The following is a 25,680-nucleotide window of genomic DNA, read 5'->3' as shown; positions in this document are numbered from 1 at the left end:
GCAGGCAAAGAATACATGGAACATAATAACCAAATAGTCGGCATAGTGTACAGAAACATCTGTGCAGAATATGGACTGGAGACACCTAGGTCACCATGGGAAACACCTCCCAAGGTGGTGGAGAACGAGAGGGCTAAGGTCCTGTGGGACTTCCAGATACACACTGACAAAATGGTGGTGGCCAACCAACTGGACATTGTGGCTTTTTTTCTTTTTTTTTTATGCTCCCACCAGTGAGAGGTTCTTATGGAACAGGATAGTTTTTAATGTTTTGGCAGATTTTTACTTGTTTTTACCAGTATTAAAGCCCTTTTAAAACACTGCATTTTAAGCCTGTGTTTTTTTTTTTTTTTTTTTTTTAAACACGATTTTAATACAGAAAAGGGTTTTATCTGGATTGAGTCCTGGAGTGACCTAAAATGGCTGTCTCACTAAAATTTGGAGTCTAAAAACACTGACAAGCAAATTACTTACATCAAAGCAGATATCTGCAAGCTTACTGATGAACTTAGATCCAAGAATGAGTTGCTTGATAGTCTACTGGACTTGGCCCACCAACAACGCTCCATACACATTGCCTCATTAAAGGTGGCTCTCCAAGATACACTGCCATGGGATCAAGACACTTCACCGCGTCCCTCTTCACACTGAAACGCCAGCGTCGGTCGGAGATGATCTGCTGCAGGAAGGACAGTGGTGGACTCTCTACAACTGCTTTGATGCTCTGTCAGCACTCACGTCTGAGAAAGGGCTGACCACTCCACCACCCAGCTGTGATCCAGTGGCAACCCGGAATGAGAGCCCAAAGCTGGGTGGCACTCGACAGGGGGCTGCTTCCGTCGGCATCTGCACCGACAGAATCTAGGTGCTCATTTTAAGTAGAACGTCGGCAGCTCCTGAAAAATGTGGTGAGGGGTCACATTGGGTCTCGTCGCTGTTCGGGCAGAGAGTGTGCTCCTGCAGGGGCTGGAACCACCGCATTTTGTTGCCATGTTGATCGCCCTTGTCTGGGTGTCTGGGGCCCTACATTGCAGCCTTACGGCTGTGGTGTAGGCCCCGGTCTGCCCTGAGCCAGGTGGTTGCTGTGGTGGCGGCCTCTGTGGACATTGGTGGACTGGTTCCTGGTGTGAATGAATCCCCATGATATTGTTTCCTCACAGCAGTATCAAGCCAGATGTTTATCACGTTTAGTATTTTATACCTTCATTCAGTATAGAGACAGAAATTAGGGAGTAATTTTTGTGTAGAATGGGGGAGAGGGAGGGGGACAACTGCTATGTAATCTATTGCTTGTTTTTTTTTTTTTTTTTTATATGGATGAATTGCTTTTTTATCATGTAAAGCACTTAAGCACTTTTTTCTTATTGTTGCCTTAAGCATGAAATACTGGACACAGTGGAACACAAGAAACTGGAGAAATACCAAGGACTCAAGGAAGAGCTGGAGAAAGTCTGGAAGGTGAAGGCAACAGTAGTACCAGTGGTAATCAGAGCACTGGGGGCCGTGTCCCCTGCACTGGAGAAGTGGCTCCAACAGAAACCTGAAGAAACATAAGCCATCTCCATCCAGAAGAGTGCAGTCCTAGGAACAGCCAAGATACTGTAGGATCCTCCGCAAAGTCCATTAATTTATGATAATGGACACATCCAAGGGCATTATCCTGCTTATACCATGGTCACTTATGAAAGAAAATAATATTAAATAAATTATTAATGTCTTAATGTTTTTTATCCATAAAATTGTAAGTTTTTAACAAGAAGCAGCTGAGTGGAGTATTTTGTTGTGATGTGTTGCCAAGGTAACGGGCACTGACACAGAATCTGCAGCTCGGTTGGCTGCAGTTATGTAAAGCCTGGCGCACACGAGAGCTCTCTGCTGAGCTAAAAGTCATTCGAGACCGTTTGCTCAGCAGAAAGCTCACCGTCTGCGCCTCATTTTCCGTGAGTTTTCCGCCTCACGAGGTCTTGAGGTGAAAATCAAACGCGTTTGATATTTTTTGCCTCGCGAGGTGAAAAACTCACCGTGTGCGGCGCTGCCTGAGCTACCTGCTGAGGGCAGAAATTCAACTGACCAATCAACACGCGTCTTTCGCTCACATGATTCGCTGACGGGATTCCAAGATGACAGCACACGGCGAAGTTTTCAATGACTATATTTTGGAGGATAAATTGGTGGAAATGTGGCCAGAATATCCGTGTCTATATGATGTCACATCATCCGACTTCAAAAACAGGGACAAGCGCGAGCAAGCATACCAGGAGATGGCAGCAAAACTGGACCAGACAGGTACTTGCTCTAAACGAGATTGGCTCTAGCCATAGACATATTAACGGGCACCAGTTAGGATTTCCAACGGTCCTGTATTAGCTTTTAGCAAGGTGGTTCCACACGTTATCACTTCAGTGAGACCAGTGAGAGTACATCATCTTCGTCTGTCATGTAATCATCTTCAAAATTAGTTGCCATTAGCCCCTTCGCAGTTTGTAAACAATGTGACGTATTTCGATGGGCGGGGCTTAGCTTTTGTTATAATAATAATTAAGTATAGGAACAATTTATGTCTGTCACAATGTATTTTTCATGCTAAACAAACGTTCAATGGTGCTAGATATATTCACAACAAATACACTGCATTTTCAACTATTACTTATCCCTTTCAGTGGAGTGGGTGAAAATAAAAATAAGATTGCTGCGAAACAGCTACACAAAGGCCAGAAAACCCCAAACAAGTGGAAGTGCCAGGAAAGTCTTGACCAAACGTTCTAAATGGCTTTTGGAAAAACTGCAATTTCTTGCTCCATACATCGCTGCTCGGCCATCAATAACAAACTTGGATGCGGTAAGTATTTCCCCAAAAATTTATTTATTGATCACAAAATTGCAATATATGTGTACATGAAAACTATAGTTGAAAGATTCACAATATTAAATGTATAGTGTCTATTCACAAAGACGTATTGATGAAGAGCTGGCAGCTATAACCATTTTTATGGGAATATTTGGAGGAGGCAGATGACATTTGATTAATCATATTTAAATTACACTACCTCACTTTTGATATACTGTGTCCTTTATACCATCACTTACTAAAAATGTCATTCTGCCATGGCACAGCTCCACAGTCAGAATTGAAATACTCAGTCAGGAGCTGCCTTTGTAACTTTGCATCAACTTTAGGGTTTCGATCAGTAGTTGGCTGCTGTCCTGTCAAGGGGTGATCCTTCCTCCATAATCCAGCTGTCAGGGTGTGGTTAGTGTCTTCACTATCACAAATGCTGATGTAGGCAATCTTGTTGTTTTCAACCATATAGTTATGTAAACAACAGGCTGCCAAAATCACATGTTGCACTTTATCAGGCCTGAGATTGATTGTTGTCAAAAACACCCTGAACCTGTTGGAGAGAATGCCAAATGCATTCTCGACTACTCGTCTAGCTCTGGATAACCGATAGTTAAAAATTTGTTTTGGTTGGTCCAGATTTCTGTGTGGGTACGGTTTCATCAGTTTTAGAGACAGCGGGAACGCATCATCACCAACTATGTGGTAGTTTATTTTGCTTGGTGATATTCCATCTATCTCTTCAGCTGGTGGCAAATTCAGAGAGTTTTCACTCAGGGCTTTCTTTAACGCTGAGTTAGCAAATATGCCAGCATCTCCTGCACGACCAGCTGCCCCCACATCTACATATATGAACTTGTAATTTGCATTTACAAGAGCTAAGAGTACAACACTGAAAAAATGTTTGTAGTTGAAATACTCTGAACCACTGTTTTCTGGCTGTTGGATTGCAATGTGTTTGCCATCAATTGCACCGATGCAACAAGGATAGTTCCACCTCTCGTTGAATTCCATGGCAATTTCCATCCATTCTTCTGTTGTTGTCGGGACCTGAAAAAAAAAGTTAATTAATATTTGCTTTTAATTCCATACTTTCAGCCATCACCATCTGATACAACTGGCAGTGAAGACACCATTGATATGCAAGATGATGGCCAAACTGAAGAGGGCAATGATGCATCATCTGTCTTCGAAAGTGAAGCTGATGAAGGAGAAAGTACCGCAAGCACATCTTCCATAAAATCAACAAAACAACCCATCCTTCGACCAAACAATCTAAAGCGGCAACGAGATGCAGAGGAGTATATGTTAATAAAAGGGTTGGCTGAATCAATAACTCAGCGTAACAAGGCACAAAAAAATTCAGTCGAAGATAACGCAGTAGCTGCATTTGGTCAGTATGTCACAAAAACATTGTCTGATTTTGATCCATACACAAGAAGCATGGCCCAATTCCAGATTAATAATATTTTATTTCAGGCACAAATGGGAACACTTGGCCAAAACACACAGCCCATTAACCCGAGACCACCATCAATGTTTAACAATCATCCACAGCCATTTTATCCCCAACGTCATGAGTGGGTCAGTCCCCAACAAGCACACAGCCATGCTTATGAAAATCATGGCTCAGTTGACAACGTCCAAGTGTATGAAAAAATTTAATGTCATTGAGAATGTAATGTATGAATACAAGTTTATTTTTTTACTTTGAGTTTTGACATTTGGGATGCAGAGTGTTTTTTGCCATGTTTGAATAGGTTCAGCTATTTGTACCACCACAACTTATGTACACGCGAGGCACAACCTCCTCACCAGTGTCAGTGTGTATGTATTATTACTTGATCCACTTCAGCTTTTATGTCAAAGGATAAGTTTGTTTTTTTCAACCTTGACTTATTTTCTAGCATGAAATACGATCATTTACTCACACAGACAGTCCTGGTGTAACTCAAACTCCTTCGGAAGATATTTAGATCCACACGCGATCAGCGTACATCAAATGTAATTGTTAACTGCATTATTTAATAACTTGTTGCATCTTTAGTGCATACTGTTATGTGTTTTTTGAATAAAATGCAATTACCCTCATGTACTGCTCCTTCATTGTGCTGTACAATGCCTGGCATGTCTCATCAACAATATTTGAGACTGTTCTTTCCCCAATCCGGAACTGAAATGCCAGACTTCGAAATGTTTCACCTGAAATACAAAAATTTTAATGTTATGAACTTAACAAAGACAATGAATTAAAAAACTTAACCAGACTTGTACTATTAATGGTAGAAAGGGAGGCAAACAGTATATTTGTGTTGGCCTTCCTTTTGCAAACAAAATTTACATTAATCTTTTCGATAGAGGTAGCTAAATGTAAACAGTGTAGCTAGGACCAGCCATACATTTATCCTATAGACTCCTTCGCAGTTTGTAAACAATGTGACGTATTTCGGTGGGCGGGGCTTAGCTGCAGGCAAAACATCTCAACGGCCCTAGCTTGTAAACGCCGGTTATTCTCTGTTTAAAGCAAGTATTTGTTTATTTACGTTATCCAGGATGAAACTGATGATGGGTTACATATAAATCTAACTTGATATTTTGCCTCCAGTTGATCAAGTGACTTTCACTTACCTGTAGCTAGGAATCTAAGCGTGATGGCAAGCCTCTCTCCGGGACTGATACTCGTTCGCATTGAGGTATCAACCTTGCGGATCGATGGGCCCACCGTTTCCAACACCCTCTCGAAGGATTCTCTGTCCAGGCGGTGGTACTGTCGGAAGGATTCCGGATCTTCGAGCCGTATCTCTTGGAGAAGATTGCCATAAACTCCTTTCCCAGTCCTTCTCTGTAGCTATGACCTCACCCATGTTCGTCTGACTTTAGAACGGCGAGAACGGCGGCGCCTCATCAACAAAAAAAGCAACAGCGTTTCCTCCTCCATCTCTGTGTCTGTTTTTGTTACCAGGCGAGAGAGTGCTGTCATCTTGGAATCCCGTCAGCGAATCATGTGAGCGAAAGACGCGTGTTGATTGGTCAGTTGAATTTCTGCCCTCAGCAGGTAGCTCAGGCAGCGCCGCACACGGTGAGTTTTTCACCTCGCGAGGCAAAAAATATCAAACGCGTTTGATTTTCACCTCAAGACCTCGTGAGGCGGAAAACTCACGGAAAATGAGGCGCAGACGGTGAGCTTTCTGCTGAGCAAACGGTCTCGAATGACTTTTAGCTCAGCAGAGAGCTCTCGTGTGCGCCAGGCTTTACATGACACAAACATTTCAGAGGGCGGGTGCAGCTCTTACAGCTTGTGTGCATCCAGAGGATGATGCAACATTTTGTTTAAAACAGTCAAAGTCTACACCCTCATGGGTGAGACAAGAGTTTAAAACATGATTTCTTACGCAGGTCCCCTCCGCATTTCTCCATTTTAAAAAAGGAATGCTTAGTCTCTTCTCACTTTGATGCAAATGGCTCTAACAGTGTTGAGGTTATTGAAGAGAATTGGCTTTTTCTCCAATGGCCACAATCTGGGTTAGCAAGTGTATTTAGCATCTACCATGATGTCATCTTGTAATTAAAAAAAAAAAAAAAAAAAATCCAGTGACTTTCTGTTGAGTTAGAAGCTGTGATGGCAAAATTATCTCCCAACAGTAAAGAATCCTTAACAAAATTCCAGGATCCACATGGTGATCCAGATCACCCCCAAAATCTAATAACTTGTTCCTTTATTCCAAATCTGACATTTCCCAAAACTGAATCAAAATCCACCCAAAACTTTTTGAGTAATGCTGCTGACAGACAGATGGACCAACACCACATAATTAGTAAAACAAGCCAAATTCTAGAGTGGATCATGAAATATTTAATGTGTTTGCAAAGACAATGTGCTTTGGTGGCAAGTCATTTCTGAAAATGTACCTGAGGAACAACTCTTGCCTCAAAATGATGATAAACACACAATATGTTATTTCTCTTCATGGATCTGGACCACACACACGTGCCATTACTCTGCTTCCAAAATGGCATAGTTAAGCTTTCAGGTTAATTATTAAGCCATTTCATCTGCACTTGAGAAAACATAGGTTCTGTTTCTCAGCAGACTTAACTAAGGGGGAGTGACCTTTCCTGGCATAATGTTAAATGGTCCAGCAGTAATGTTTTTGTGGGTATGTAAGAGGAGAGGCTGGCTGTTTAAAGTCGACAATTTTCACATTTCTCTATGTCACTGGTGCCTGACAGGCTGTAATTTTTATTCTCTCAGTCCAGCAGAACCTACTGAGCTGGAGATTATGGAGATGACGGTTTGGATCTTTAAGCACCCTCTTCACAGTTTTAAATCTCTATAACGTTTGAGCATAAATAAAAACAGATGCCTTTTATAAAACAACCAAGCAGTGGAGCCGAATAACCGCGTGCTTCAGTGAACCTGCATTTATTACTGTCGCCACTGAGGGAACATTTCCTCCAGTCAATGTCAATCTACATATGGATGGAAAGCCTGTTTGACTAATGGCTGTAACACAACTTGGACTGGAAATCTTGGGTAGAACATTAATTTTCTAATTTCCTTGTCACTGTCAATTTTGTCCTAAATCCTGTCAATAGAACGGAATTGTTCTTACACAAAGGCCATTTAAGATTCCAGCGTTAAGTGAATATCGACATGAAAACAATTGCGGTCAAAAGGGAACAAAGCTTTTTATTAAAGCTTCAAAATCAGTTCATCAGTAGAAGTAAATCAGATTACATTTGTTTGCTGGAGTTGGGGGATGACAGTGACCTGCTCCTCTTCAAAGAGGGAAGGGGTCAAACCAAGGAAGCGTGTCAGTACTCACCCCTGCATTAAATGAAGCAGAGGGTTTGAATCATCTCCTTGTCTCTTTGGATGAGGATCTCTCCAGCTCACAGTCTGAGTTTTCACTGACCTCCTCCAGGCAAGGTTAGATCATTATGGCTTCACCCCTATTTGAAGAACTTTCAGCACACACACTCTGGAGTTCATTCCATTATTATGTGCTGCTAGCAAAGCTTGCTTCTAAGCAATCTGTAGCCAACTAAAGATAACATTGCGATTGAGACTTTTGCTATTCTTAGCTGTCGTTGATAGACAAAATCTCTGATTACTTTTAATTTATCTCCACTTATCTGGAAGAAATGTGGGAAATGCTTGAGAAGAGATATTTGACAGTGATGATGGCAGTTTTAAGAGAGTATAATGTATCTCAGAGGTGCCCAAGTCCAGTCCTCGAGAGCTACTATCCTGCAACTTTTAGATGTTCCAACATGCCTGAATCTAATGAATGGCTGGTTGCCAGGCCTCTGCAGAGCTCAATGACAAGCCGATGAGGGAATTCGGCCATTTGATTCAGGTGTGTTGGAGAAGGGATGCATCCAAAAGTTGCAGGGTAGTAGCTCTCGAGGCTCGGACTTGGCCACCCATGCTGTATATATTCAGTATGTCAGCTGCAAAAACCCATTTTCACCAGTGATGTGGAGTTAACGCAAGAAAAATTACAACAACATAACTATGTGCATAATCGATGCCCACCAAGTAAAACGGTGAATTGGGTGAGTAAATGCTTACTGTTAATTGTAAACATGCAATGCAAAAAGGAATAAATTAAGATTATATCAAGAAGCTAGTAGGGGGTTTATGCCTTTGTAAAAAATTAACTTGATATAATGGTGTGTAAACTAGAAGGCTTGGTTAAGGATTAGGAGAATTACACTGTTTTAGCATGTTTATGTCAGTGGTCAGTACCAAATAAACTGCAGGTTATTGACCAGTGTGGGAGAAATGGTCACAAAGTGGATGAGTGAACAGGAAGCATAGAAAAAAAAAAAAAAAAAAAAAAAAAATATATATATATATATATATATATATATATATATATATATGTAGAGAGAGATAGATAGATAGATAGATAGATAGATAGATAGATAGATAGATAGATAGATAGATAGATAGATAGATAGATAGATAGATAGATAGAACAGTACTTGTTACAGCATTACATATAACGCTGAAAGATGGGCCAGGTAGACAACAGAATATGTTACCCTCCTAGTTATAGTTAAAGTTTTAATAATATAAAAACCTGTTTCTACACAGGAATCATGTCAAACCCCTCGGTGGGTGACAGGAAAATTGTTCAAGCATAGATGGTGGTATTTAATATGTGAGCAGACTCATGTTTGCCTAGAGGGAGATGAAGCGAAAGGTACACATGAAGTGATGTAGTCTCTGTGTGCAGATGTGGACAACTCTTACCACATCAGAGATGTTTCTTCTCGTTTTCTTGAAATTCTCTTTAACAGTGTTTGCAGTATAGTTTTTAATCACCTCTGCTTATCCAACTCAAACCCTAAATATGTCCATTAAGGTTTGATTTTCCCATGTCACAGCAGACTTTTTCTTGCCTTTGCTACTACTGCTACCATCGGTCTCCTACAATTTGCCGTTTGGGATCTATGGCATAACTTGGTATAAAAATCAACTACCATTTATTACCATGTTATATATTAAAAATATAATATGGTTTTCTGCTTCTGGGTATCTGTTAGGGGATAGAAGACAAGTATCGCATTGTGTTCAACAGGATTTTGAGTTTATACCATAAATTGAGGCAAAATATCTCAGAAACTGTATGTAACAAATATGTCACGTCAGGCTGTTATGGGTTAATTCAGTCAAAAAGGAAAATGATGTCTATTAACAGTTTTGAATTATATATCAAATATTTCATACAAATCAGATTAAATATGTTTGGTCATGTTAACTAGATCATAAGACATTTTGAAATATGAACTGTGCTAAACAATGAAGTCAAGGTCTGTTCTACACTACGTGTTTACTAAACTTGGAGTGTTTAGTAAACATATTGTGAGCGTACAAAAAGCAACAAAAAAATTAATAAATAAAAACAAATAAATAAATATTTAAAACATTTATCTCAGAAAGGCTCAGAAACAAAACATAGCAGGATCTCACATGGTTTACTGTATTATATGAACTGAATACGGTCAGAAGCAAACCACTGTGGAGATTTACAGCCAAACAATGGCTGGTAGCGTCTTTAAAGTTAAATAATCACATTTTAAAAGGTAGAACTTTGTGTAATAAGATATCAAGGAGTGGTAAAGGTTCACTATTGCTGAGTCATGCTCTTGCATTCTCATTCACCATCACTGGTTCTTGCTCAGCCTTTTTCAACAAGAACCCAACATGGAGCTTTCTCTGAGGAAAATCACTAATCAAGTCCTGAAGTCCAGCTTTCTATTCTATCCAGCTGTTCTATTATATAGTATCTCTAATAATGTCATGTGTAATAGCATCACAATCTTATTTCTGGTGGCCTCCCACTATTTTGTTTTACTTAATGTGTTTTTAGTGATTTCACCAACAATGTGAAGGGAAACTGATCTGACTACCAATCCTCCACGTCATCGTCTCCCTCATGTAGCAACACATGAAGTCTAATTTATCTCCAGATCTGTAGACTCACAGGTGAAGCTTTAGATTAGTGGGAAACATATATGATGCTACATGGTTGTTGCTAGTTAATCTTCTGATATCTAGAAAATGTAAATATTTCTCTGATTGGATTGAAAGCAGTCACCCAGTCTGCTGCACTACAAATGTCTCTGTTCCTACAGCAAAGCACGAGGATGAGTCCCAAACTACTGACCTGACCGACCACAATTTTCTATTATATAATGTTTTTTCTCCACAACAATCTATTAATTCAACACTCAGCTGCCCACCTCCTTCCTCTGGGGCCACCTGGGAGGGGGGGTCTGGCAGGCATCAGAAATGATTCCAAAACAAATAAACTTAGTGATACCATTGCATTTTAACTAAAATGTTTGTGTGATTGTAAGTTTATAATTGAGTATGAGATAATTTTGTTAGTATTAAAATTGAGGGCCTTCTGGGCCCCTCGAATCCTTCTCCATTACCCCCTCTTATCGGCGCCCAGGTAATAATGCTTTAAATACAAACTAATGATCACTAGAACCAGAAAAGTGAACTGATTATATATTTTTTTATTCCTTCAAGAACAATTCAAACAAACATGGTTGGATGTACTAATGTTTCTCTGTTCATTTCTAGAGGAATTTTGCTCTCCTCTCCTTCTGCATGCCGAACCTGAAGTTTTTCTCCATGGAGAGCAGAGCCAGAGCAGTGAGGCCATCCTGCGATCCTGTGTCATAGTTTCTCAGGAAGGTCCTCTTCAGAGTGGAGAAGCACCTCTCAGATTTAGCCATGAAGAACTGGTACAGAGGCACTGCTCCACTACAAGCTATAAATTCACTGTTCTAATAGATGAGGGACAGTTCTGTTTTGAGCTTGGCTTCAGGTAGCCTCCACAGTCGTGTCCAGCGCTGCTCATGTGGTGAGTATACAGGTCTCCATGCGGTAGACGAGGTGCTGAGTGACGGCAAAGTGCTCCTCAGGGAGCACCAGGATGGTATCAGAGACCTGAAATCAACATTAAAAGCTTTAATTCATAATAAAGTTAGACTTGTAACAGTTGTTACTCCCGTTCACTCGTCTGTAATGAGTGAGTAGAAAATAGTGCAACCCCCCCTTTGGAACCCCAGTGTAGCACAACAGATTAATACAAAGAAAGCGTGAAGGAGCCACTACTGGCTGTTTCCCTCTAATACATAAACAGTAAAATAACAAGTTAACGCAGAAATACAAATTATGAATGTTGAAAGAATGCCTGAAATTGAACTTCTGGATAATACCTAGCTGTTATCTAACATTCTATATTTCAGAGACGCCAGTCGTTCCCCAACCAGACGTTCAATATTGATCCAGCATCATGTGGCCAAATTAAGAATACAAACTAAATGGATGGAAATATCACATACAGACTCTCAGTTGCTTCATTCCTCCAAAATTAGCTGTGGTAATAAGATTTTGTGCACCAAGTCTGGACTTAGTTTTTTTTTTTATCCTCACAGAGAAAGAGGGGGGGGGGGGGGGGGGCACCCTGGTCCAAAGAAAAGTTTCCCTAGCTATCCTTGCATGATTGATGTGTTATGTACAATAAATATTTGTGTAAATAATCTAAATCTATTGTGGACTCAGCCTGTATAACCCTATCTGATACAAACTAATGACCGTTTCATGCTGATTATAGTTAAATTTTAGTTGTTACCTTTAAAGTCCTAAAAAATAAAATGTAATGTTCTCTATATAAATAATTTGCAATGATGACAAGACAAATTAAGGCTTTTACAGACTTAAGTGAGTAACTACTCTTTTTAACAAAAACTTTGAGTTAATACTAAACATAATTATCTAGCTGATCTTGAGCATGCTGTCTCTGAACCTCTGAAGAAGAGCTTTATTTCAGATGAGTTGATGTTCTTCTTCTGCAACTGCCTCTCCAGGAGCGCTGAGCTGATGCTGTTCTGGATGTTAATAAACTCCAAAAACCACTCCTGTATATTACTGTTGCTATCAGTGTAGCACAGCACCAGCACCAGCTCAGAGCTGTCATTTTGCTTGCTATATATATATATATAGTTTCCTCACAACTCCGAGCCCATCTATCCATTAACAATCTATATGAAGAATTTCAATCTGGTTTCCGTCCACTCCACAGCACTGAAACAGCATTACTAAAAGTCACCAATGATCTCCTTCTAGCAGCTGACTCTGGTTTATTATCCATTCTTATCCTTCTCGATCTGAGTGCGGCCTTCGATACTATTTCCCACTCCATCCTTCTGACTAGACTCTCCTCTATTGGCATTACCCACACCCCTCTTAACTGGTTCAAATCATACCTTTCTGGCCGCACTCAGTTCGTACAGCTGAAATCATCCCATTCCCAGTCACTCCCAGTCACCACAGGTGTGCCCCAGGGCTCAGTCCTGGGGCCCCTGTTGTTCATCATCTACCTCCTCCCCCTCGGTTATATTTTTAGAAAACACCACATACATTTCCATTGTTATGCGGATGACACCCAGCTCTATCTCTCCACAAAGCCAAACTCCACTCTCCCACCTACCTCACTCACAGATTGTCTTCATGACATTAAGTCCTGGTTCACTTCAAACTTTCTCAAATTAAACAGTAGTAAAACCGAAATGTTACTAGTTGGCACCAAATCCACCCTCTCTAAATCTGATAGTTTCTGCATTCCCATTGATGACTCTTCCATCTCTCCCTCCCCTCAGGTAAAGAGTCTGGGTGTCATCCTCGACAGCACTCTTTCTTTCACATCACACATTAATAACATAACACGGTCCGCATACTTCCATCTCCGCAATATCAACCGCCTACGCCCTTCTCTCACCCCTCACACCACCGCCATACTTGTACACAGCCTGGTCACATCACGCTTGGATTACTGCAACTCCCTTCTGTTTGGTCTTCCCCAGAAATCAATTCATAAACTTCAGCTGGTACAGAATGCAGCAGCCAGAATCATCACTAGAACCCCATCCATCCATCATATCACCCCCATCTTACAGCAGCTCCACTGGCTCCCCATCACCCATCGCATTCACTATAAAATTTTGCTGTTAACCTTTAAGGCCATACACAACCTCGCCCCTCCATATTTTTCTGATCTCCTCCGTGTTGTCAAACCGGTCCGTTCCCTCAGATCCACCTCTGCAATTCACCTCATCTTCACCCCCGCTCGCCTTGTCACCATGGGGAGTAGAGCTTTCAGCTGCTCTGCTCCTCATCTGTGGAACTCACTCCCCCCTGACCTCCGCAACTCTGATTCTATTCATCTGTTCAAATCCAAACTGAAAACACATCTGTTTAAACTGGCTTACTCATTATAATATGTACATTGTTGCAATCACTGTTTTATGTTTTTCTTGTATTTTATTTGGATTTATTCATTGTTGTGTTTTTATTGTACGGTGACCTTGAGTGTGAAAAAGGCGCCTTTATAAATAAAATGTATTATTATTATTATTATTATATATTGCTATCCTGTAGAAAATGGCGTCTGAAGAAAGTAGTCAAACTGTCTTAATTTAGCTTGGGGCAATAAAACTGTTGCCCCTCATGAAATTATTTAGACCCTGATAGGAGAAATTTGCATCACATGTTTGGCAATATACCTATGTTATTTTTTTTTTTTTTAACCTGTCTTGTCCAGCATCGTTGCAAACAGAATGATTGTCTGGCTGCTGTCTGGTGCTGGGCAATTTTACTCTATCAAGCAGGGATTTATACTACATGTATAAAGTCCCTCTTGATGACATGAAAAACTTTATTAAATCAGACTCTTAATGCTGGACTCGACCGGAGGGGACAGAGAGAGAGAGAGATAGAAAAGAAAGTAGAGAGAAGAGGGAGGGGAGAGAGAGGGACAGAAAGGGTGTGGGGAGTGCGGGTGGGGACTTAAAACATTATACAGAAAACCATGTAATCCATACTACTTGCAACATATATAGCTAAGATCATCCTGGCCAGTAGGTCATTACACAACTAGTTGATAATAGTAACAATAATAATAATCACAATAATAGTAATAATAATAATAGTAGTAGTAATAATAATAAGAGTAAGAGTAATAATAATAATAATAAGAACAGAAATAATAAAAAAAAAAAAGAAAAAAAATATGATAATAGATATAAGTGAAACTGCTGTATTCAAGAACACGCGCAGAGAAACCTGTGTGGATATGCTGGAGAACTCGGCCACACGGCGACGCAAAGACTGTGTGGAGACGTTCAGGAAGGAGTGACCATGCAGAGTGATCATGCAGATGCCACCTCACTTGAACAGAGGCCAGAGTCAGGCCAGCGGTCCCGAGACCCAGGCCACCAGCCCCCCCGTAGGCTACAGATCCCGACCGGTCCACAGAGACGACCACTCGCCCGCCCAGGAAGGCAGCAGCAGGAGACCCCAGCAGGAGCCGCCCCGCGGACACAGGGCACCGGCCCCGGCAGGCCGAGGCCAGCAGTCCCCGACCCCCCCGGGCACCGGCCGCCCAGGACAGACGGGGCAGAGGGCCCGGGCCCAGGAGCGCAGGGACACCCCCCACCCCCACAGGCCAAGGGCCAGCACGCCACCCGGGGGGACCCGGCCCGCCCAGACGGCCACCGCCAGAGGCCAGCCCCACACCCCAGCGCCCAGCCGCACACCCCGAGAACCAGTCCTGCCCCCCCCCCCAGACCAACACACACAAACACACACACTCTCCTTCCACTCCTCCATTCATCCTCCCACACATACACCATCCAACCCTCACATACTCTGTCCTCCCACACACACAAATCCATCCTTCCACCATCCATCCTTCCACACACACACCATCCTTCCACCATCCATCCTCCCACACACTCACCATCCTTCCACCATACACTCTCCCACACCTACCCCATCCTCCCACACACACATCATCCCTCCACCACTCATCCTCCCACACATACACCATCCTCCACCTTCACACCTCCCACACACACACACACACACCATCCTTCCACTACCCATCCTCCCACACATACATCATTCTCCTACACATACACCGTCCTCCCTCTCCTACACCAAACATCCACCTTCACGTACCCCATCCTCCCACACACACACACACCACCCCTCCATCACCCACTCTCCCAAACATACACCACTCCCCCAAACACACACCATCCTCCCTCCCATACACCATCCATCCTCCTGCACACACACCATTCTTCCACCATCCATCCTCCCACACACTCCCCATCCCTGCACCATACATTCTCCCACACATACCCCATCCTCCCCCACATACATCATCCCTCCACCATTCATCCTCCCACACCCACACCACCCCCCCTCCCACACACCACACATCCACCTCCACACACCCCACCCTCCCACACACACACACCATCCCTCCACCACCCATCCCCCCACACACACACCACTCTCCCCCCCACACACACACACACACACAAACACTATCCCCCCACCACCATCCTCCCGCCACCCCACGCCGCGAGGGGACAGCCCCAGCCAGGAGGCGAGGAGACACGAACCAGGCCCCCACCCCCCCCCACCCCGCCCCAGTCCCCCACTCCCCACCCCCAAAACAGCACCTTCCCCCCAGGGCCAGCAGCCAAACCCCCCGGGGCAGCCCGCCCACGCCCCGGGCCAACGCGACAGGCCACCCGGCCCGCCCCGCCCCCGGGCCATCCATGGAGACAGGGGCGCTTGAAGACCCCATCCCCCCTCCCTCCCCCACTAGTGAGGGAATATATTATGTGCTGTTTGCAATTAAAAAAAGAGGGTTAAAATTGGGGGGCAGTAACTGCATTGAGGAGGGGGTGGGGCCACCTGAGCAGTCCCACCCACCTGACCTTGCATGTTCCACCCCCCAAAACGTGTTTGTATGTTGCAAATGTTATTTGTGCTCAGTGACTAAGTGGAATTAAAAGCTGGGAGGCATGCTGCCGCTCGGCGAAGCAACGGGGCCACTATGATGACCCCCCTGCCCCGCCCAGCGCAACAAGCACACCCCCCACGGCCCTACCTGTGTATGTAGTGAAGAGTGGGGAGGGGAGGGGTCAGGAGATGTAGGTCCAGAGGGGGGTAAGCCTCCCCCCTGGAAGACGACCCGCCAGTGGCTTAGGGCGCCCCCGTCCCCCGCCGGCCCCGAAGGGCGTCACAGGCCCAGAGCAGGCACCCCAACCCAGGCACGCCACGAACCCCCCCAGGGGCCAGCCCCCAGCCCAAGGGGCCACTTTCCTCTTTCTGAGTGGGAGGGGGGCGAGGCGAAGGAAGGGAACCCCAGGCCCCCGCCCCCAACACCCAGCCAGGGCGCCCCCCAGAGGACACGTCCTAACCCCCTGCAAACGCACACACACTCTCACACACCTCTATACACCAACACCTCAATACGTGCACATACCTCCACACACACACGTCACGCACATACCTATAAACACACACACCGGTGCCCACATACACACACACTCTCATACCCCTCCATACACATACACCACTACACACACACTCACATACATACCTGCATATACACACAAGCACCTCCATACATACTCACGCCTCCACCCACTCCTTCACTCCTCCACACACACCTCGACCTCCACGTGCACACACTCATATATACATACCTTCACACACACCCACACACACATCCCACATAGACCTCCACACACACACCCGCACACCACTCACACACACACATACACGCACACACCCAGACCTTCATACACACCCACACACACATACAGCACACACGTCCCTCTACACCCACCCACACACCAGCATACCCACAGACACACACACACACACACCCACACACAAACACACCCCCACCCAGGTTCCGGGGCTGCGACCAAGCACCAGGGCACGGACCAACCCCCGGCATGGCACATCAGGACGGGCCCAGCCCCCCCCAGCAGCGGCAGACCCCCCACCCCCAGGAGCGGGGGGAGACCCGACGCCCCAGAGCCCGGGGCCCCCACCCGGCCCACCCCGGGCCCGACCGGCCACCCGGCCAGGGGCCGACGGACACCGACCCAGGCACCCCGGCAGTCACCCCCCACCGCCACGAGGCAGCCCCACCCCGGGGCCCACCCAATGCCGCCCGCCCAGACCGGAACCCCCAGCCGACCCAGCAGCGGAGCAGCCTAGATCCCCACCCAGGAGACAACCGGAGACCTGAAGCCACCAGGGACCCCCCACCCACATCCGCCCCCATCCCAGCGAAGCCGCAATCCTCCACCTACATTAAGTGATGTAGCCAGTCACAGGGGACCAGAGGGAATGAAAGTCATCTGACTGGTTCCTGGAGGAGACAGACATTGTCTCAATGCTGATGTGATCTAACAGGAGATTTCTAAACTGCTGGATAGACAAATTATTCTTATCTTTCCAGTTCACAAGAATAGTTTTCTTTGCGATGCATAAGACTGCGAGGACCAAGTTTATGGAGTGTATTCCTATGTTAGTGTCACCCAGGTCGCCCAGTAGGCAAAGTGTGGGGTTTGTAGGAAAACTAGTTTTAAACCATTTTGAGAGATCTTCACACACCTTAATCCAGAACCTTTGGACAGGTGTGCAGGACCACAGCGCATGGATGTAGCTATCAGAGGTGTTCTCAGAGCAGTGTGGGCAGATATCTGATGGTGAAAGGCCCATCCTGAACATCCTGTGTCCTGTATAATGAGTTCTATGGAGAATTTTGAATTGTATTAGTTGTATATTTGAATTCTGAGTCATTTTAAACGTGTTTAAACATATTTGTGACCATCTTTTCTGATCAAAGTTATTAGATAAATCATCTTCCCATTTTGAAGTTGGGAGAGATATCCTGTCTTCTAGCTTTGCAAGTAATCTATATATTTTTGATAATAATTTTGGAGTATTATGATTCAGGAATTCTGCTATTCTGATAGGAAGCTGCAAGTCTAACTGTACAGGGGTATACTTCTTACATATAATTGATTTTAGTTGGTGGTACTCTAAGAATTTATTGCTGTTGATTCCATACTGTGAGACAATTGTGTTGAAAGATACAAAGTTTCCATTTTCTATTATCTGTCCTAACTGTTGTATTCCTTTAGTCTTCCATTGAGTGAAGTTTATCATCTTTTTGTTCTGCAGGATGTCAGGGTTGTTCCAGATGGGTGTAAGTCTACATGGAAAGAGGGAAGATCTGGTTATCTTACAGAATTCCCACCAAGCCATTAAGGAAAAACGGATGTTAAGGCTTTTAAAGCACTTATATGGTTTAATGGTTGAGCTGATGAACGGCAGGTCAGAGATGACTAAGTCCTCACACAAAGCCTGCTCCACATCTAGCCACGGCTCATCCAGATAACTGGGTTTGAGCCACTTGGAGATGTACTGCAGCCTGTTAGCTATAAAGTAGTTATTAAAGTTTGGTAGGTCCAGTCCTCCTCTATCTTTAGTCTGCTGTAAGGTTTTAAGACTGATACGTGACGGCTTGTTTTTCCAAAGAAACTTGGATATGAAAGAGTCCAGAGATTTAAACCAACTGGTGGAGGGTTTAGTGGGTATCATTGAAAATAAATAATTAACTTTAGGTAGAATCATCATCTTAATGGTGGCAACTCTCCCCATTAGTGAGATGGGTAAGCGCCTCCACCGTAAGAGATCATCTTCTATTGTTTTTAGTAGCTGAACATAGTTTAATTTTGTTAAATCTGATAATCTGGGGGAAATATTTATACCTAAATATCTAATGTTTCCTGTCTGTATTTTGATATTAGGGATGTTTTGTAGGTCACAGTTGATGGACATGGCTGTAGTCTTAGACCAGTTAATAGAATAATCAGATATTGATGAGAGCTTATTAATAACTGTGATTGTCTCAGAGAGTGATGTTTGTGAGTTCTGAAGGAAGAGTAATACATCATCTGCATAAAGACTTATTTTATGTTCTATATTTTTGCCCTGGATTCCTTTAATTTCTGTATTTTTTCTAATAGCAGCTGCTAACGGCTCTATGAAAATGGCAAAAAGTGAGGGGGAGAGTGGACAGCCCTGTCTGGTGCCTCTCTGTAAGCGGAAGCTTGGAGAAGTTTGATCGTTGGTTTTCACACATGCATTTGGGTTATTATATAATATTTTAATCCACTCTATGAAAGAAGGTCCAAACCCAAATTTGTCTAGTGTTGCAAATAGAAACTTCCAGTTTACCCTGTCGAAGGCTTTTTCTGCATCTAGAGAAATGATTGTGGATTCTAGATTATGTAAAGTAGAGTAATCAATGAGGTTAATTAGTCTACGTGTGTTAGTAGATGAATGTCGACCTTTTATAAAACCTGTCTGGTCCGGATGTATTATAAGAGGGGTTATTTTTTCTATCCTTCTGGCAAGAGCTTTACTAATTATTTTCAGGTCTACATTTATTAAAGATATGGGACGGTAACTGGATGGAAGTGTGGGGTCTTTGCCTGGTTTTAGCAATAGTGTTATATTAGCTAAGTTCATATTTTGCCGTATCTTTTGTTTTTCCTGTATTTCTAACAACATATTATAAAATGTAGGAGCTAGCGTTGTCCAGAATTCCTTGTAAAATTCTGCTGAGTAACCATCTGGACCCGGGGCTTTATTGTTGGGCATATGTTGGAGAGCTTCGTGGAGTTCATCTACAGTAATAGGTGCATCTAAATTTATTTTATTTTCATTTTTTAGTTTTGGTAGATTAATGTTGTTTAAAAATTGTTCAATATGTTCATCTGTTGGATTAATCTGTGATTCATATAATGTTTTATAGAAGCTTCTAAACGTGTCATTTATCTTGTCTGAGTCATGGCTGATGTTTCCGTCTTGATCTTTAACAGAGGAGATTGTTGTTTTCTCCTTGTTTGTTTTTAGTTGATTTGCTAAAAACTTTCCAGATTTGTTACTGTGTTCAAAGTTCTCCAAGCGAAGTCTTTGCACTAAAAACTGTGTTTTTTTATCTATAATTTCTTTAAGCTGCAATTTAGTTTTCCTTATATTATTCATTGTGTGCTCTTCGGGGGAAATGCCGTAAGCCTCCTCCAATGATTTAATCCTGAGTTCTAATTCTAAAACTCTTGCTGTTTCCTTCTTCTTCTTATGTGAGGAGAAGGAAATTATTTTCCCTCGCATTACTGCTTTTCCTGCTTCCCAAAGGAGACACGCTGAAGTTTCAGGCATGTCATTTTTTTCTATATAAATTGACCATTCTTTTTTAAAATAATCAATAAACTCAGGATCTTTCAATAAAGAGGTGTTAAATCTCCAGCTTTGACCAATCGGTTTATTATTTTTGTTTCTCAGAGTGAATGAAACTGGTGCGTGATCGCTAATGCTGATTGGATGTATCTGAGTCTCTGAAATGTCGCCCATTAGTGAGTTACTATTTAATATATAATCTATTCTAGAGAAGGAGTGGTGAACTGAAGAGAAGAAGGTGTATTCTCTTAGTTTAGGATGGTGAGAGCGCCAAGCATCGCAAAGACCAAAATCCTTCATGTACTGTTTGATAGTTTCTGACGACTGCCAGACTCGATGACTGGCTGATGTGCTGCAGCGATCTTGTTCAGTCAAGACTACATTAAAATCACCAGCTATGTTATTGGCTAATCTGCTACAAAGCCCCGCCTCCTCTGGGCGATTTTTCCTTCACCCCAGAACTGAACTTGAGCCATACAGACAATGGAGAAACAGATTTTATACAGCAGTTTGTACTTGTTTCTTTTAAATTTACACATAAAAAATTTATAGATATATCAATATTTTTATCACAAAAATGAGAAGATTTGACATTTTTGTAAAATTTGCATTAATTATGCTTTCTGTTGGGAGGGTGGCTCCTTAGCGCCCTCTATTGGCCGGCTGCCCCATTTTACCTACATTCTACAGCCAAATAAAATAGTTTGTGAGTAGCCATTGAATGTGATTGGTGGACTTCTAGGGAGATAGACACTTGTACATAGACTTCCGTTTGTATCGTCAGTCAACAGAAAATAAAGGATGAAGCTTTTTATATTGAACATTAGGGCTAGGTGATGTGGGCAATCTCAATCACTGCTCATATTGTCCATTTTAAAATACACTAATAATTATCAAGAGAGTCGAATCAACATGCATGGAGTCACACCTTTTCAGTTGAATAAACACATTTAAACAAATTTCCCATTTTGAGGCTTTCTTGACGTTCTGTGGCAGCGTCCCTTCTCGACGTTTCCGCTTACTTTCCTTCATCAGTCCGCTGGCAGGTTATTGTATTTTTTTCCTGCTCTTGGTTTTTCTTTGCAGTTAGCAACAAGTTTAGTATTGCTGCTAACTAGTAGACTGGAGTGTGCCAATGGATATTCAGCTCGCTCTGTGGATGGATACACTAAGAATGCCTCATGCTCATCACAGTGATCAACTTAAATTCACTATTAAGCTCATTTTGAGATAGTTCTATTTCCAGCTGTAGTGGTAAGATTACAGGCAACCTGTCCAAGATGTAGTCTCCTGTCTGATAGTGGTTAGGTTAGACTCCAGCCTTTTTTCTGCAACCCTGAACTGGAATAAACAGGTTTAGATGGAGGTTTATGGGTGGAGGCTGTCTGGCGTCCAATGGAGTGTATGTGACACAATGGGCACCTTTCCAACTAGTTACTATCTTTAGGTAAATATTTATTAGAAGGTGCCAGATAGCTTATGTGATCCTGAGTTTCTCCTTCACTGTTCTTCCTCTTCCCTTATATAGTCTGATCAGAGGAAAGTAAATATGCAGGAGCTTTGATATGAACCCTTTTAATAACTACACTGCCTTATACAAGTATTTACCTCTCATAGTATTTTTTATATGCTCTTCCCTTACTAGACATCAAAATGCCCACTTTTAATCATTAATTAATTTATCTTTTTTAATCTTCTACTGATCAGCATGAATGACTGGCCAGTGGAAGGTAAATGGATGTGATACTAATAAAGATATTAACTTGGAGGTTGTAGAGGCCAATTAATAAGTTGTTACAAATTGAACTCGGGCTATAAAAAATCTATATAATTAATTCCCTGTGATTAATTAATCATTTTAGAATCAGTGAATTAATGAGAAAACTTTTTGAAATGAAATAATTTTTGTTTTTTCAGAACTAACAAGTCTTCTCCTGTTTTAATGAGCAAGGATATCCACCATGATTACTGGGATGTATCTGCAGTACCAGCGGCTGCAGCTTCAGGACCATAGTATCAGAACTCTCATTGCTCATACTAACATGTCCAATGTGAACAAATAATGAAATTAACAATGAGAGTTCTTGCTATGTACTGTGAGAGAATGTGAACCCTGCCCTTCAGTTCCCTAACCTTTGCTATGTAGCCGTCCTAACAACTTGAAATGGCCAATAAAAGTTGACAATAATTATGACTGACAAGATAAAAATGTCAGATGAAAAAGGTCCTGAGACTGTGGGTGTGGTCCTCAAACTGCAACCTCTGGTTCTGCAGAAACTTGGTATATATGCTATAACAGGTGAACTAAACATTGTGCCCACAAGAGCGTTCAGCAACAACAAAACCAGTTATTTTCCAGCTGGTCTTTTTGCTCCTGAATCAACATTTGTGAGAGTTTAGTAACCATGCTGGTCTGCACTATCGGTGAGAACTCTTGACAGAATTAGCTGCTAAACTTTCCTGCTTCCACCTCCAAACTAATATCTGGAGGTGGAGGAGAGGTGATTCCTCCTGGTTGAAGCTGCAGTTAGCTTCAGGGCTAACTCCCTTCACTTTACCCAGCAGTAGTGAAGCAGAAATGGGACTCTACTTCAACTCGAAGATATGTGTGGTGTTTATTGCTAAAGCTGGTAGCAAAGGTATTCACCGCTAACTTTTAATGCTCTGGTGCAACCCCCCAGAGTAGCTAAATGACGATAAATTTTCCAACTTTCCCTGAGGACTCTCCAAAGGTATTAATAAAGTATTTCTATTCTATAAAAAACAAGTGAGGTGTGCCTTTTTTTCTTTATTTTCTTTCTTCCTTTTTTTTCTTTTTTTTGGTAGTTTTGTTTCCATAACGTTTCAAATTCCATCCATCCATCCATCCATCCATCCATCCATCCATCCATCCATCCATAAATGCTCTTCCAAGGTCAGGTTGCAGGGGCAGCAGATTAAGCAGAGGAGTCCAAACTTCTTTTTTCCCAGTCACTTCCTTCAACACAAATAGCGGCATCCTGTGGTGTTCCCAGCCCAGCCAAGAGACTTAGTCCTTCCAGTGTGTTTTGGACCTCGTCCTAGTGCAGAGGTGCCCACGTCCAGTCCTCGAAATCTACTATCCTGCAACTTTTTGATGCATACCTTCTCCAACACAGCTAAATCAAATTGCTGAGTACCCCATCCACATGTCACTCAGCTCTGCACAAGCCTGGTAGCCAGACATTCGTTTGATTCAGGTGTGCTGGAGAAGGGATGCATCTAAAAGTTGCAAGATAGTAGATCTCAAGAACCAGACTTGGGCACCCCTGTCCTATAGGGGCAAGAGAACCTTACCATGGAGGCATCCAGGAGATATCCTGACAAATTAGACCCAGATGAACTTTATTAAACTGATCATGCGATATTGAAAGTATTTAGCAACACCTGATACCAATAAAACACTTCATAGTGAAAGGCTTGATTTTTTTTTTTTTTTTTTGTAGAATTTATTTATCTTTATTTGATATATATATATATATTAAGCAACGCTTAATTAACGCAACGCTTAATTAATGCCATTAATTTTTTTAATAGCGTTTTTTTTTTTTTTTTTGCTGGCCTCTGGCTTTGATGACAGAAACATGGCGTCCATGTCTCCCTTCCCTGCTGCAGCGGTGCGTTTGACGTGATCGGGAGAGAGCGGGTTTATTAAAATAAAGAGATGTTATCTGTCTGGAACAGGAAGAAGAAAAAAAGAACCAACGTTTCTCTTTGTCAAAATACATGCAGATGGACAGAACATCGTAATTTTTGGACGGGAAACTTTTTTATTATTATTTTTTTAATAAATGTGGTTTTAATTTAAGCCAGACAGCAAAGGTAAGACATGCTTTCTGACTTTTACAAACGTGCAGCATAAATCGGACCTTCTTCTGCCTCTGGTTCGGTGAATCTTGGTCATATCGACATGAAACTTCCAGCTGTGGAATCTGTGAGATGTGAGCTTTCAGTAGAGGAGTCGTTTGTTCGTGTTCATGCCGTGGGGTGGACACGGGGAGACATAATTTGTGTTTACATATTTTTCAGACTTTGTGTAGCTGCTCTTTAAATTGTTTGTTGTCTTAACTGTGTTTGTTGGTGATAGAAATGGTTTTACTGAGCTGGTAGCTGAGATTCTGGACTTTCTGTGGATACCACACATGTTTATAGTTACATCTACAGACCTGACGCTACACCCGGAAACGAAATGTTAACCCTTAACTCCCGGCAGCGGAGGCTGAAAATTAAACTTTAGAGAAATTATGGGCCAGAAATGTGGATAATGAAGCAGTGAAGGTGCATGGATGGAAGTTATTGTGCATATTGTGAATATTTCTCTCTCCTCACCATCTAGAAGCTGTGAGATTCTCATCCTGCTTTCTGTCTGTTCACCTGATGCTGATATTCATCACATATTGTTCCTTCTGTGTTTAGAAGGAAGCAGCTTCACAGCTTTAAATTCATCCTGCTGACTTTTTACCTTTTAGTTAATAAATCCTGAACATTTCATCCTTCTTTCTCATAAATATTTGATTTTATATGAAGAAATATTTTAACTGTTGCTGTTTAAAGAGAAAACTGCTGCTAAACCTGTTTATGTGTTTAGTGCAGGGGTCTGAAGCCTTTCCAATCCAAAGAGCCATTTTTCCCTCAGCCAGCTAATTAAAACTCCTTTAGAGACACAAATATTACAAGACTTTTCAAAAAGGCAAGTTAATATATATTTTAATGAAGAGCCACTGTAGGATATTTGTTATTTTTGAAGAACCACATTTTTAGGATAGACAGACTTTCTGCTATAGAATGTAGATATTTGTGGAAAATGATGTAAAAGAAAGGAAAAAAAGTCCATGGTTTCCAACCTAATGACAAGAAAGATAGATTTTAAAAAAAATATTTTAGCCACGTATTTAGAGGCATTGTGGAAGGTCCAGAGAGACACTTGCAGCTCCAGAGTTGCAGGTTGGAGACCCCTGGTGTCGTGTTTGTAAACCAAAACTTACTGCATTTTCTTTTTATAGCTGTAGGCCTTTTTTAAAAGGAAAAAGACATTTTGCGAGTAACGATGCGATTAATCGCAGCATGTCATGCGATTAATCACGATTAAAAATTTTAATCGTTGCCCAGCACTAATATATATATATATATATATATATATATATATATATATATATATATAAGTGTGGGC

The 25,680-nt window shown here is 42.3% G+C and overlaps 1 protein-coding gene across 1 annotated transcript; it reads right to left on the bottom strand.

Annotated features, from left to right (window-relative positions):
• Positions 1 to 1,842: 1,842 nt before the first annotated feature.
• On the bottom strand, positions 1,843 to 5,819 carry LOC121653742 (putative nuclease HARBI1). The gene is made up of 4 exons (XM_042007403.1): positions 5,799 to 5,819; positions 5,468 to 5,687; positions 4,926 to 5,041; positions 1,843 to 3,889 (listed from the first exon to the last, which is right to left on the bottom strand). Exons 1-4 carry the CDS (start codon positions 5,817 to 5,819, stop codon positions 3,080 to 3,082), a joined length of 1,167 nt encoding a protein of 388 aa, XP_041863337.1. The 3' UTR covers positions 1,843 to 3,079.
• Positions 5,820 to 25,680: the final 19,861 nt, after the last annotated feature.

The sequence above is a fragment of the Melanotaenia boesemani genome, chromosome 14 (genome assembly GCF_017639745.1).
Source record: "Melanotaenia boesemani isolate fMelBoe1 chromosome 14, fMelBoe1.pri, whole genome shotgun sequence".
Lineage (NCBI taxonomy): Eukaryota > Metazoa > Chordata > Actinopteri > Atheriniformes > Melanotaeniidae > Melanotaenia > Melanotaenia boesemani.
The sequence above is the reverse complement of the archived record's forward strand: the minus strand, read 5'-3'. Positions and strand labels throughout refer to the sequence as shown.